Source organism: Schistocerca americana, chromosome 3 (assembly GCF_021461395.2).
Source record: "Schistocerca americana isolate TAMUIC-IGC-003095 chromosome 3, iqSchAmer2.1, whole genome shotgun sequence".
Classification (NCBI taxonomy): Eukaryota; Metazoa; Arthropoda; class Insecta; order Orthoptera; family Acrididae; genus Schistocerca; species Schistocerca americana.
Window position 1 is genome coordinate 574,560,208 of NC_060121.1, and position 14,701 is coordinate 574,574,908.

The 14,701-nt window shown below is 44.1% G+C and overlaps 1 protein-coding gene across 1 annotated transcript in view; it reads right to left on the reverse strand.

The window, feature by feature from the left end:
* LOC124607326 (acetylcholinesterase-like) overlaps positions 1–14,701 on the reverse strand; it is a 141,542-nt gene that overhangs the window by 11,962 nt on the left and 114,879 nt on the right. The window contains exon 9 of the mRNA XM_047139627.1: positions 10,681–10,819. Coding sequence (XP_046995583.1) covers positions 10,681–10,819 — 139 coding nt within the window. The remainder of the gene's footprint in view (positions 1–10,680; positions 10,820–14,701) is intronic.

Here is a 14,701-nt window from a genome sequence, read left to right on the forward strand (position 1 = left end):
ACACGGCTGTTCTAGAGAAAGCAAAAATGCATAGCATGGAAGCTCTTATCATTGGGCATCAACTCAGATGGGTCGGACATGTCCAGCGGATGAAAAATGACAGACTTCCACGCCAAATGCTGTATAGCGAAGTGAGCACAGGTAAAAGGCCACGAGGTGCCCCTCTCAAACGTTATAAGGATCAGTACAAGAAAAATCTGAAAAACTTGAACATCGATCCGAGTAACTGGTCCACAATAGCAGAAGACCGAAGTCGCTGGCGCTCAGTTACCTCAAATGCTCTTCAAAACTTTGAGCTGGAACGTCGAAGAATGGAGAATGGCAAACGCCAGAGACGTAAACTCCTCCAGGCTCAGCCACGTCCTCCACCTTCCATCAGCTGTAATGTCTGTGGCCGCCTGTTCCACGCTAGGATTGGATTGCTAAGCCATCAACGACACTTCCACGCCTGAACCGTGACAAAGGAAATCTCAGGAGAGAAATGAAAACTCGGATACGAGTATCAGCCGACGACGACGACGACGACGACGATCATAAGAATGAGAGAAAGGAGACTAGGAACTGTAGAGGGGTGATATTTACAAACAATCATTCGATATCGATGAACTGTAGATGCTATGATTCTGAATTTATTCGTGCAGTCCTTGTATACTCTGCATTGTAGTGAAAATTTGGAAATTTGTAGTAAGTTCCTATGGGACCAAATTGGTGAGGTCATCGGTCCCTAGGCTTACACAGTACTTAATCTAACTTAAACTAACTTACGCCACGGACAATACACACACCCATGCCCGAGAGAGGACTCGAACCTCCGACGGGGGAGACGCGCGAACCGTGGCATGACGCCTAGACCGCACGGCTACCCCGCGCTGCACAGTGTAGCGACTTTCTACCTGTATGTAAGTGTGCCATCTCCCTCATTATGATAGCTCTCTACCTAGTCAGTGATGGCAAGAGGACTTGACAGCCTTCTAACTAATGAAACAGTGTTATCAGAATGTGATGGAATTTTGCGAGAATTAGCACGGTTCTGTGACTTGGAGGCGGATGCCTTCTACTTGTCGAAATCAGTTGGATTTAGGTGCTGTCTATCGAAGACTGGAAGATTCGTGAGAATATGGCAGGTAAGCGGTACTATGACAACAGGGTAGTTGAGAGGTGACTCTATACTGCTTCTTCTAAGTGCTGTGGGCAAACATATTACAACTTCTCACTCACATCTCACGAAATGACTAATGTGAGAAAATTAGGGGCAAACAAGAAGATTTTTATCGATCTGCAGGAATTCAGTCTTTTGTTTTCTCGATAAATAGGAGACAACATTCTTTCGTGGGTTTTGTAAGCCCATAAATGGATGGAGTAACGTGTTTAAGTAGGCTATATTTACATGTCCTTCTGTATGCTTACTTTGCTAGCCATCCTAGGGTGTGTGACGGAGGCTACCCTGTACCCCTACTAGTCATTTCCTTTCCTACTCCGATCTCAAATAGAACTAGGGAAAAAGACTATCTATATGGCAGCAGAATCCTTCTGCACTCAACTTAAAATGTCGGTTCTCTAAAATTTTTCAATAGTGTTCCTCAAGAGGAACATCTCTTTCCCTCCGCTGATTCCCATTTGAGTTCTCGAAGAATCCGGATATTAATTTGGGAGGAGTCAATAGGAAAGCTTCTACAGGGCTGTATTTTGAGGGAAACCCAGGTCTGCAGGCTCACACACTTTTGGCGGCTGTGGCGGTAGTTGTGGTTCGCATGCAGGCCAGCGGCGATGACGGGGACGGGGATGGAGGCGTCGCGGTGATGGAGAAGAGGGTGAAACATCCTACTGCCCCCATAGACTGACAGATCTCAGGAAGATTATTTCAGGAACAGTATACCGAAATTCGAAGTAACTTGCTTCCACCAACCTGACAAGGCAGCCGACAGGAGGGATGTGATTTGCATGAGATACCTTGAGCTATTTGACAGTAGTTACCTCCAACTTTGGTACTGGAGGAAGTAACTATCTAGCCTCAGGGAATCCCCCAGAGATACCACAGAAGCATCTGTAAAGGTTATCTGGCGAGTTTAATCCGACTGTAGGAAAAAAATTACTCACCATGCAAATGGACTCTCCTGATCAATTCAGTTATTCAGTCAATCAATTTCGTATCAATGAAGCGCCACTGGTAGGGTGGAAGCGAGGACGATAGTACCATGGATAGCATTTGCGAGTTGGAGCGGTAATCATTCTTTAATCATGCTTTTTTTCTTTCGGGCGAGGTGTTTTAACGAAATTTCAATCTCCCATCTACACAGGAAGAGATGACCGTCATTATAAAATCAGCTATATTACTCAATTTAGTATTTGGTTCTTTTTGAGTCACCTGTCTTCTGATATGTTTGATGTGGCCCACCACGAATTCCTCTCGGGTGCCAACCTCTTCATCGCAGAGTAGCACTTGCAAAATAAATCCTCAATTAATTGCTGTACAGTTTTCGACTTCTCCAGCGTCCTCTACTACCCTGGAAGTCATTCCCTGATGTCGTAACAGATGTCCTGTCACCCTGTCCCTTCTACCTGCCAATGTTTTGCACGTACACTTTTCTTCTCCAATTCTGTCCGCAGCTCGTGGTCTAGTGGCTAGCGTTGCTAATCTCGATCACGGGGTCCTGGGTTCGATTCCCGGCCGGGTTAGGGATTTTCTGCGCCCGGGGACTGAGTGTTTGTGTGATTCTCATCATTAGTGACAGTGGCTAAACTGAACTGTCAAAAAAATTGGACTGTGAAAAAATTGGGAGTTTGTACGGGCGGTGATGACCGCGCAGATGAGCGCCCCACAAAGCAAACATCATCATCTCCAATTCAGTAAAAAAACCTCCTCATTCCTTAACTTACGGACCACCTAATTTTCAACATTCGTCAGTGACAGCACATCTAAAATGCTTCGATTCTCTACTGTTCCTATTTTCCCACAGTTCATGATTAAGTACCATACAATGCTGTGCTCCAAACAAACATTGTAAGAAATTTCTTCATGAAATTAAGGCCCTTGTTTGATACTAGTAGAATTCTGTTGGCCAAGAATGCCCTTTTTGCCAGTGCTAGTATGCTTTTGATGTCCTCCTCGATCCATTTTGCTGCCTAGGTAGTAAAATTCCTTAACTTTATCTACTTCGTGACCGTTAATCCTGATGTTAAGTTTCTCACTGTTCTCACTTCTGCTACTTCTCATTACTTTTGTGTTTCTTCGATTTACTCTCAATCCATATTCTGTACTCATTAAACTGTTCATTCCGTTCATCAGGTCATGTAATTCTTCTTCACTTTCACTCAGGATACCAATGTTATCGGCAAATCGTATCATTGATATCCAATCAACTTGAATTTTAATCCCACTGCTGAACCTTTCTTTTATTTCCATCACTGGTTCATTGATGTACAGATTGAATAGTAAGGGCGAAAGACTACATCCCAGTCTTACACCTTCTTTAATCCGAGCACTTTGTTCTTGGTCGCCCACTCTTATTATTCCCTGTTTGCTTTAGTACATATTGTACATTATACATCTGCCCATATAGCTTACCCCAATTTTTCTCAGAATTTCTAACATCTTGCACCATTTTACATTGTCCAGCACTTTTTTCAGGGCCAGAGATCCTATAAACGTGTCTTGATTTTTCTTTAGCCTTGATTTCTTTATCAACCGCAACGTCAGAATTGCCTTTCTGATGCCTTTACCTTCCCTGAAGCCGAACTGATCGTCATCCCGATTTTCTTTTCCATTCTTCTACATATTATTCTTGCAAGCGACTTATATGCACTTGTCGGCTCCTGCAGTTTTCGGAACTGTGTGGATGATATTTTTCCAGAAGTCATATGGAATTTCGCCAGACTCATCCATTCTACACACCAACATGAATAGTTGTTTTGTTCCCACTTCCCATAATGACTTTAGAAATGCTAATGATGTTTCTATCCATTCTGGCTTATTTGATCTTAAATTCTGATTGTAATACTGGATCCCGTATCTCTTCTAAATCGACTCCTGCTTCTTCTTCTAACACATCTGATAAATCTTCCCTCTCATAGAGGCCTTTTCATTGTACTCTTTCCACCTATCCGCTCTCTCCCTTGCATTTAACAGTGGAATTCCTATTCCTATTCCTGTTAGCACGCTTGCTTTTAATTTCAGAAGGTTTTTTCGACTTTCCTACCTTGAAAACTTCAAGAGAGTTCAAAATTGAGGAGGCATTCTATGACAGAGGTAAAAGACACTCTTAGCTCTCCGCCATGAGCCAAAAATGAGGTTAATTGTCTAGTCCTGTCATGAAGGACGTAACCAATACTAAGCTGATAAAAACACTTTTTTCGTTTGGTTTTTTTTGTTTTTTTACCTGATGAGAGAATACTCGGAGTGAAAATTGCCTATGCCCTAATGTTGTACAGGATTTTCACAAGTAACGATACTTAATTATGTGAAAATGAGTGTATATTCTGATTTATCCTGTCCTCTAAAGTAGCTCAAATAAAACGTAAGAACCTACATATTGTGTGAGAAATTCAAGGTGTGTTAACAACATCTCCCTTTTGGATTGGGTGAACTGGATTTTTTTACTGCGGAGGTGGCCGACACAGGTACGGCCGCGACTCCCTGGCAGTCGCCACATGGTTCTCATCTCGTAGTTGCGAGTGTGCGCCATCGGAAGTCTTTTTCGCTGGATATGTTTAGTGCAATGTGGAAATGTTGTTGTGGAGGAGGTTGCTTTTGTTCTCAAACGTTGGTGCATAAAGACTCCGATATACAGGGTGAGTCAGGAGGAAAAGTACATGTTTTGACGGGTGATACTACTGGTAAATCTGAACAAAAAACTTCTAATAAACATGTGCTCTTTTCTTAACCGTCTCCAGGTAAACCAATGAAAACAGCTAGGAACGGGAAAGGTGCAGGTGACAGTAAATTAAGATACTGTTATGTTATGGTTTGTTTAATTGTGTACTTTTCCTCACAGAAGATTTTCAAACACACCGTTAACTTTAATGCATTTTGCTGCTCTTGTATACAGGTGTGTCGCCGATCGGAGCTCAGTTTTGCATTTCTTACCTGGGCACAAGCATGTAAAATACGAGCGAGAAGTTCCTATATTGTGTCCACTCTGCGCTTCTAGACGTCGCTCTTCCACACCCCCACAAACAGTAATCCAATGGGGTAAGATCAGGTGTCCTCGGTGGCCAAGCAATGACTCGACGGGGACCGATCCAACGACCAGGATACGTTGTGTTGAGATACTGTGTCACTGGGGTACGGAATGTGTAGAAGCTCCGTCACGCTGAAAGTACATACGAGCTCGTGTTGCCAAAGGGATGTCCTCCACGTATTGTGGTAACACATTTTGAAGCAACTCAAGATACCGTGTCCCAGTAAGACGGTTACCTAAAACAACTGGACCGATGAGTTGGTCATCAATAATACCGCACCACACAATGACTGAGGAACGTCGTTGAAAATTCGTTTCCACAGTAGCGTGAACCGTGACGAAATGTCACGGTTGGTTCTCTGCGTTTCCTCCTTGTCTGTAGGGCGTTCCTTTTAAAATTCCCGCATCGCGCTCTGTTGTTTTCTTATCCTAGCTAGAGGACGCTGTGACGTTGCTGCGGCCGGCTGCCTGCTGTGTTTGCGGGAGAGCGTCGATATGGAGGAAGAACTCTAATTGCGGACGTCTGGGAGCGAACAGGAGGCCACGCTGTTTTGTTGATGTTTTGAGTGACTCGTATGTCAGGTGTGATGGATGGTTAAGGCCGTGATAGCAGCCAATGTTACTGTCTTCGTCGCAGACGGATCAAAGGGGATGAGGGCTGGTTGTCCATCGTATCCTACGGACGTCGTCGGACTTAAAATAAGACGTTTTGACCATTATGTTGCGTTATTTGCAAGCAACTGGGCCTTTTGGCGTGTACAGTAATTCGGCGAAGATTATTTGTTTCGTCGGTGTGTAAATTACTGAACAAGGAGCAGTTTATTTAATGTTCATCTTATGCTCGTGTTCTGCGTGTGCTGTTTACGAGTGTAAACGTGACTCTCACCTTTGTCTGCTGATTTTGAGGGTATCGTCAAATGCTGGATCCAAGTAGTGACTTTCAGTTAATTAGCTGGATTCTTCCCTTTCCTCGTCGCGACGCATGTTAAATGGCAAAGTAGACCTTAACTTGCTACCTCATTTGCGTGGCTTCAATAACAGAGCCTAACCTGTTAACTAATTAAGGATTTTGGTAAACAAAGGTATTTAAGTATGTTGTTTTAAAATATTATCTGAAATGTGTCAGCCGGCCGGGGTTGCCGAGCGGTTCTAGGCGCTTCAGTCTAAAACCGTGCTACCGCTAAGGCCGCAGGTTCGAATCCCGCCTCGAGCATGGATGTGTGTGATGCCCTTAGGTTAGTTAGGTTTAAGTAGTTCTAAGTTCTAGGGGACTGATGACTTCAGCAGTTAAGTCCCATAGTGCTCAGAGCCATTTGAACCATTTTTGAAATGTGTCAATGATCATGTTGCGCTAGTTGATTCTGGGGTATGAACGGATGTGTTGGCACGTCTGCCGTGCAAGGGAATCCTGCTAGTTTTGATTACCTTCTGACCAGGGTCCTTGCTCGACGGTTGTCTTTAAGTACGCCGCTAACCTGGTTAGCGTTTGTTGTGGCTAGTTTAATCACTGCTCAACAGCCCAACACAGTTTGTCGGCCGTCACAAGCCGTGTATGTGTTATTTATTCCATTATTCTAGTCAATCTATAAGCATGCTATTCTTAATTTGTTACTCTAGGTAGGTATTAGGTTGCCATTTTTAGGGTGTTAAGATGGAGTGCGGCTCCTTTGAGTATAGATTTGTCAATTTCCAATTTATTGTTTTTCCACCAGTTTTTAATTCTGCTTATGCGCGTATATATATATATATATATATATATATATATATATATATATATATATATATATATATATATATGTTTACTCGGAAACGGTTAAGAAAAGGGCATATGTTTATTAGGAGTTTTTTGTTCAAAATCACCATTAGTATCACTCCTCGAAGCATGTGGCATGTACCTTTCCTTGTGACTCACCCTGTATTTAGCGCTACGGTCTATTTTTTGAGGAAATTTAATTACTTGATTTGCAAAATGTTTGCATGTGATTCTCAAGCATTTAAAATATTTTTTTTTTTTTTTTTTTTTTTTTTTTTAATGTTGAAGAAGAATCTTCGTATGGTGGTGGTGAGTGATGTAAGTAAACTGTTTGATTCCTGTAAACTGTTAAACAATTAATTTGACTGGGTAGTGCAAATGGACTATTTCCTGCCATTGTTGATATCGCAACTCGCTAGCTCTCCCATTGTGCCCATTATTACCCAATAGGAACACCGTATTCTGAAGAGCAATGAAAACATTTGTCTGCGTATTTGGACATATTGGTCCATACATGTAATTTGGAAATTTGTGGTAAGATCCATTGGATCAAACTGCTGAGGTCATCGGTCCCTAGGTTTACACACTAGTTAATCTAAATTAAACTAAGTTACGGTAAGGACAACACACACACCCATGGCCAATGGACGATTCGAACATCAGCCGGGGGGAGCCGCGCGAACCGTGGCAAGGCCCCCGACCGCACGGCTTCCCCATGCGGCTCCTTGCATGTTTTCACACAAACTGGCAGTAACTACTTGAAAGAGACAGAGGCAGGAAGCGAATCAGAAATTTCCCAATCAAAGGACTGCCACCGACTACTCACTGTTCACAGGCTGCGAGAAAAAAATGGAGTTCGGTCAGGTGGGTAGGCACGTCAGCTTGGTGTACAGATTTGAGGTGCAGGTGACACAACAGGGAGTAGTCACTTGAAAGAGAGCGGAAATTCAAGGGAAGCCAACTTTCATTCTACAATCTGTGGTATTTAGTACTGTTATCTGTAAATAGGGCATTGGGTGGCTTCAATTAGCATGACAACAGATGTACAATTTGCTCCTGAATGTTTTCTGGACCCTGAATGGGTGCAGCCTGCACAAATAAAATTGCTCAGAAATAGCTTTGTCCCAATACTCGTAAGTTGCAAGTACTACTTCGAGATGAAAAAGTTGGCACAGGAGTGGAATACTTGGTGGGCTACATCCAACCAGTCAGAAGACTGATGACTAAGACACAACAATTATAAACGGACAATCCATATTGACTGTCAACCTTTCAGTTACTGTACAAGCTTGGTTTAGAAAATCCTATCGTCTTTTCGTAGCATGGAGAGCTGCATCAAACCAGTCTCAGGACTGAAGACCACAACAACAACAACATCGTCTTTTCTTCCTAAGATGCTGAAAATGTTATTTAATTTGTATGAAACAATTTTTTATTCTTTTTAAAACGTGCCATGATGTTCTGACTCTCTTTCAATACCTGTAACACTATTTTTAATTTCCTTGTTCACAGCAAAATCTTTCCCCAAATTTCCTCCTTACTCTTATCCACTTCTTGTAGCTTATACCTTTTAATTTCAATTTCTTATTGCACTTATGATAACCCTTCTAAATTCTACTTTGATTATATTTCGCTGTGGTGCTAACTCTACCAACCTATTTGCACAACTTAAAGCACTGTAAATTACTGTACCTCAATATATGGTAATACAAATATCTTTCCGCTTCTTAATCTCAGAGCATGGCATCACTACAACCATTTGTATGTTGACCACATGGTACCAGAGTTCTATTGTCTCCATTCAATATTGTCGTTTAGTATTCGGCTAGCCATTGTGTCACTCATGATACATTTAGTCGAGAGAGTAGCAGATGTAGTTAAGTACCCTCGCCCAAATTAATGGAAAGCACCACGTACAGCCCACAAACATAGTACGTGTTGCTTCATTGGTTCATGGGCGTCGCATCGGATAGTGTTGTGGAAGCTGCACAGTAATTTCGACAAGACAGTTAGTTGCTCGTCATCTCCAGGTGCCTACTGAAGTTTTGCCGCAATGGCTCGCCAATGCATACGCTGACTCGCCAGAAAAGCGCAGGCGCCATCGTAAAGGAATCATAGAGCACGGCGACATCCAGTGCCCCCTGTAGGAGAAACAGACCACGGTCTTCGCCTTCGCGACGAGGGAAAAACATGTTCACATTCACGGCCCAGCGCGCGTGCGGTCAGAGTCTTGGCGCCCAATTTAAGGGTGCGGACTTTGATTCTCCGTCTCCGGTGAGTCGGATTCATTTGTCTCCGGCCGACGATGCCTTAGTACCGCCAGCACTGGTTCCCATGCCTTGGTGAGTTGAAATCCCGTGTCTTTATTTTCTGGCTTACCTCATAGATATAGGTCAGTGTGAATCGGTCTACGAAACACACTCCGACCCAAGGAACCATCTTCTTTTCTGCACACCAAGGCATCTAGGAACGGGTGATCTCCATTTTTGTCCACTTCCAAGGTGAAGCAAATGCTGGGATGGAGGGAGTTAATGTGTTCCAGAAATGTAGGAAGCGTTGCTTCTCCGTGTAGCCAAACTACAAAAGTTTTGTCCACGTATCTCCGGAAACATTTAGGTTTCAACGCCGCTGACTGAAGTGCTTTTTCCCCGAAGTCTTCCATAAAAAGGTTAGCCACTGTGGGAGACAAAGGGCTACCCATAGCAACACCGTCAGTCTGCTGAAAATATTGTTCATTAAATAAAAAATATGTCGAGGGAAGCACATGTTTGAATAATTGTAAGATGTCCTCCTCCAACTTATTTCCTGTAAATTGTAATGAATCCACCAAAGGTACTCGTGTGAACAAAGAGGCCACATCGAAACTCTCTAACACGTCAGCTGGTTAGAGATGCATCATTAAGGAAGCAGTCGAAATACGTATAAGTAACGACCTAATCAATAGAGGCTCGGAATGGGAACTAGCACTGGCGAACGAATCCGAGACACCACAGACGGAGAATCAAAGTCCGCACTCTTAAACTGGGCGCCAGCGCACAGCCGGCGTGCGCGTTGGGCCGCTACTTATGGGCCGCACTTTTCCCACGTCGCGAATGCGAGGATCGTGGCCCGTTTCTCCGGCAGGAGTCACTGGATGTCGTTGTACTCTATGTTTCGTCTACGATGACGTTATAGCCCCACACCTTGACGCCTACGCTTATATAAAGTATCAGCGTATATTTTGGCGAGCCATTGCAGCAACACGTCAATAAGCACCTGAAGATGACGAGCAGCTGTCTCGTCGAAATATTGCGCAGCTTCCACATTATCCGACGTGACACCCGCGGACCAGTGAAGCAGTTACTAAGTCAAGAATGTGTCAAACAGCACATATTACGTGTTCCTTATATAGCAAGCGGGAAAATCACAATGGTGTCTTGAGAAAGACATGCGGCTTACTACATGCAAAGAGATGCAGCTATGCTTCCTAAGGTTGAACTAATTCATTTTAAGACTTGACTGAGTGAGGTTACCACTCATTTTAAAGGTATTGTTGCGAGTAACAAGGCAACAAGTAGAGTAAATGCCTATGGATGGCTTTGTTTAGCAAATAAATTAACTTTCACAACTGGAATAAAGTCAATTACCTTCCCAACACATCACCCTTCATTAGTAATTACGTATATTTTCGAGTCCGTGAGTCTTAACTGGTTGTAATATTTTATTTTATTTAGGTCCTGAATCTGTTTTGAATGTGGAATATAAACATACCCATATCTCGCGAAGTTGGTCCAGAGGCGCAGAATGTTTCTTCGCACTTGATCCTCTTCTGATTTCGGATCCAGGTTATAACTAATGTCCAGATCCGTCCGCAGGAAGAGAAATTGTAGTTCACCGCTATGTCCAACTCCTGCAACATGAACAAGCATACATTTTCTTGTCACATATGAAAATTTTGCGTTTGAGAGCGCCCATCGACTTGAAGTATAAAACAAGCACGCAGATATAAGACCATGGAATGGGTAGTTGTCACTTCTGAAAATACATTAATTCAACTTGTTACCCTAAGCATTCTCCCTTCAACTATGTTTAGTTTGGGTGAATGGTGCTACGTATAAGAGGCGATCAAAAAGCTTCCTTTTAAGGAAATTTGTTGTAAGGTCTTATAGGACCAAACTGCTGAGATCATCGGCCCCTAAGCTTACACACTACTTAATCTAACTTAAACTAACTTACGCTAAGGACAACTCACATACCCATGCCCGAGGGAGGACTCGAAGCCTGCCGCTGTGCCCGAGCGGTTCTAGGCGTTTCAGTCCGGAACCGCGCTGCTGCTGCAGTCGCAGATTCGAATCCTGCCTCGTGCATGGATTTGTGTGATGTCCTAAGGTTAGTCAGGTTTAAGTAGTTCTGATGACCTCAGATGTTACGTCCCATAGTGCTTAGGGCCATTTGAACCATTTTCGAGGAATCAAACCCCCGACGGGGGGAGCCGCGCGGACCGTGACAAAACAAGACGCCTCAGACCGCGCGGGCGGCTAACCCCCCCGCACGGCTTCCTTTTAAGGAAGTTGCTGCAGCGTACAGCAACATAGCTCACTTCTGATGCGGGTATATAGACACCGACATCTAAGCAAGAGATCAGTGTGGCACTCGTGTCTTTCCGATGCGTGTGCGGTAAATGAGGAAACATGACCTATGGAGACGTTATTTTCAAACGCATCTGAACAAGACCAACGTGCTGTTATTCTTTTCTTGGCTGCGGAAAGACAAGCACCAGTAGACACCCACGGGAGAAAGAAGAATGTGCATGGGCCAGTATATATGCTGAAAACCACGACTGTGGAATGGTTCAACAAGGATTGCTGCTGCTTCATGACAACGCACTTCCCCGTATTGCAACTGTCATAATGCAGAAGTAATACAAACTCAAGTGGGAGACAAAAGAGCACACGTCCTGATGTCTTCCCATGTGATTACCACACCTTCAATCCCCTAAAAAAGAGCCTTAAAGATCGACGATTTCTGTCGGTCGAGGATGTGCAGCAGGCAGTTAAGGTTCCGTCACGCAACTGGACAAGGTCTTTTGGCAAACAAATATCTCCTATCTGGTGCGCCGGTGGGATGATTGCCTCCACACTCACCGCGATTTTGCCTGGTTAGCGTACCTCTTCTGGACTGTGCGGCCTTCGAAGCGAAACCTTTTAATAGCCCGTTGTACACTAGTAGCCATTAAAATTACTACACCACGAAGATTACGTGCTACAGACGCGAATTTTAACCGACAGGAAGGAGATGCTGTGATATGCAAATGATTAGCTTTCCAGAGCATTCACATAAGGTTGGCGCCGATGGCGACACCTACAACGTGCTGACATGAGGAAAGTTTCCAACCGATTTCTCATACACAAACAGCCGTTGACCGGCGTTGCCTGGTGAAACGTTGTTGTGATGCCCCGTGTAAGGAGGAGAAATGCGTACCATCACGTTTCCGACTTTGATAAAGGTCGGATTGTAGCCTATCGCGATTGCGGTTTATCGTATCGCGACATTCCTGCTCGCGTTGGTCGAGATCCAATGACTGTTAGCAGAATATCGAATCGGTGGGTTCAGGAGGGCAATACGGAACGCAGTGCTGGATCCCAACGGCCTCGTATCACTAGCAGTCGAGATGACAGGCATCTTATCCGCATGGCTGTAACGGATCGTGCAGCCACGTCTCGATACCTGAGTCAACAGATGGGGACGTTTGCAAGACAACAACCATCTGCACGAACAGTTTGACGACGTTTGCAGCAGCATGGACTATCAGCTGGGAGACTATGGCTGCAGTTACCGTTGACGCTGCATCACAGACAGGAGCGCCTGCGACGGTGTACTCAACGACGAACCTGGGTGCACGAATCGCAAAACGTCATTTTTCGGATGAATCCAGATTCTGTTTACAGCATCATGATGGTCGCATCCGTGTCTGGTGACATCGCAGTGAACGTACTTTGAAAGCGTGTACTCGTCATCGCCATACTGGAGTATCACCCGGCGTGATGGTATGGGATGCCACTGCCTACACGTCTCGGTCACCTCTTGTTCGCATTGACGGCACTTTGGACAGTGGACGCTACATTTTAGACGTGTTACAACCCGTGGCTCTACCCTTCATTCGATCCCTGCGAAACACTACATTGAAGCAGGATAATGCACGACCGCATTTTCAGGTCCAGTACGGGCCTTTCTGGATACAGAAAATGTTCGACTGCTGCCCTGTCCAGCACATTCTCCAGATCTCTCACCAATTGAAAACGTCAGGTCATTGGTGGCCGAGCAACCGGCTCGTCACAATACGCCAGTCACTACTCTTGATGAACTGTGGTATCGTGTTGAAGCTGCATGGGCAGCTGTACCTGTACACGCCATTCAAGCTCTGTTTGAATCAATGCCCAGGCGAATCAAGGCCGTTATTACGGCCAGAGTTGGTTGTTCTGGGTACTGATTTCTCAGGATCTATGCACCCAAATTGCGTGAAAATGTAATCACATGTCAGTTCTAGTATAATATATTTGTCCAATGAATACCTGTTTATCATCTGCATTTCTTCCTGGTGTAGCAATTTTAATGGCCAGTAGTGTATGTATATCGCACAACAGTGACGTCTGCTGGAAGGATGCAAAACCCTGTGCAACGTCTTAATGTTTTGTATAATCAGTGTTTCGAATGACAGGATGCCATTTTCCGTATCTTTCTGCCTTGTGCTGATCTACGTAAATATCACACCACTTGTTTTCCATATTCTAGGTTTTGTCTGAAACTATAATTTTCCCCCTCTGTTTTTCTTTCGAATTTTAAAAACCGTACGTTACTTTATCGTATTTATTCTTATAGTAAGAGTTTTCTATAGACTTTTTCCCGTCACTAAGATGTTTTCGTGCCTTTTCACTATTTTCCTCTGTGTCCACTTAATTTTTAACATTCTTTAGTAGCACCTACGGTTTGCAGAGCCCAGAATTCAACGAAACAATGGAGTAACGCGGAAAGCATCACACAAATATGCAAGATGGTGACACACCCAAGATGAGGCCGGTTTCGTTTAGCTCAGCGGGCGGCTGGCGACGCCTACGCTTCGCACCGCCGGCAGCCCTTGGCTATTTGTCTACACAATTGCAAGCTGGACAGGGCGTGGGCTGTCGCAATAAATTTTCATGCTGCAAAGAAGAAGAAGGGGAAATTCTAAGGAATGCTGTACTAAGACAATCGTTTCGGGAATTTATTCATCAATTCCAAATCAATATTTGACACCACTGGGTATCTTTTACGGAAATAATGTGTTCTTTGCTTGCGCCAGAATGTTTACGATGCCTTCCTTGCTTCGATAATCCTGTTTTATTTGTTTCCCAGATACATGAACCTTATCACATTATATTACTACAGCGTTACTGTCAATTTCTGTACAACGCAATCCGCGGTGTTCCTTTATAATGCTCATCATGTTCGTCTTCTACTTATTTTATCCTGAACCTATTTTCTGTGAAAACTATTTTGTCCACACCATTCTTCTTTCTTTTTGGTTTCAGTGGAACTGTCTTCCGCAAAAACACTGAAACTGGTAGTCTATCTGTCTGCTGTGCAGTTGCATCTCACTCCCGAAAATCTGGACTGATTTTCGAAAACAGTTGGCCGTGGTTTTAGAACACGTAAGCGACACGTAAGTGACGGCCGCTGGAGGTAAACAACAGCAAGTGCGAGCGGAAACAACAGCACGTCCGCACTGCAGGGCTCCGGAAGCCGGACTCAACGC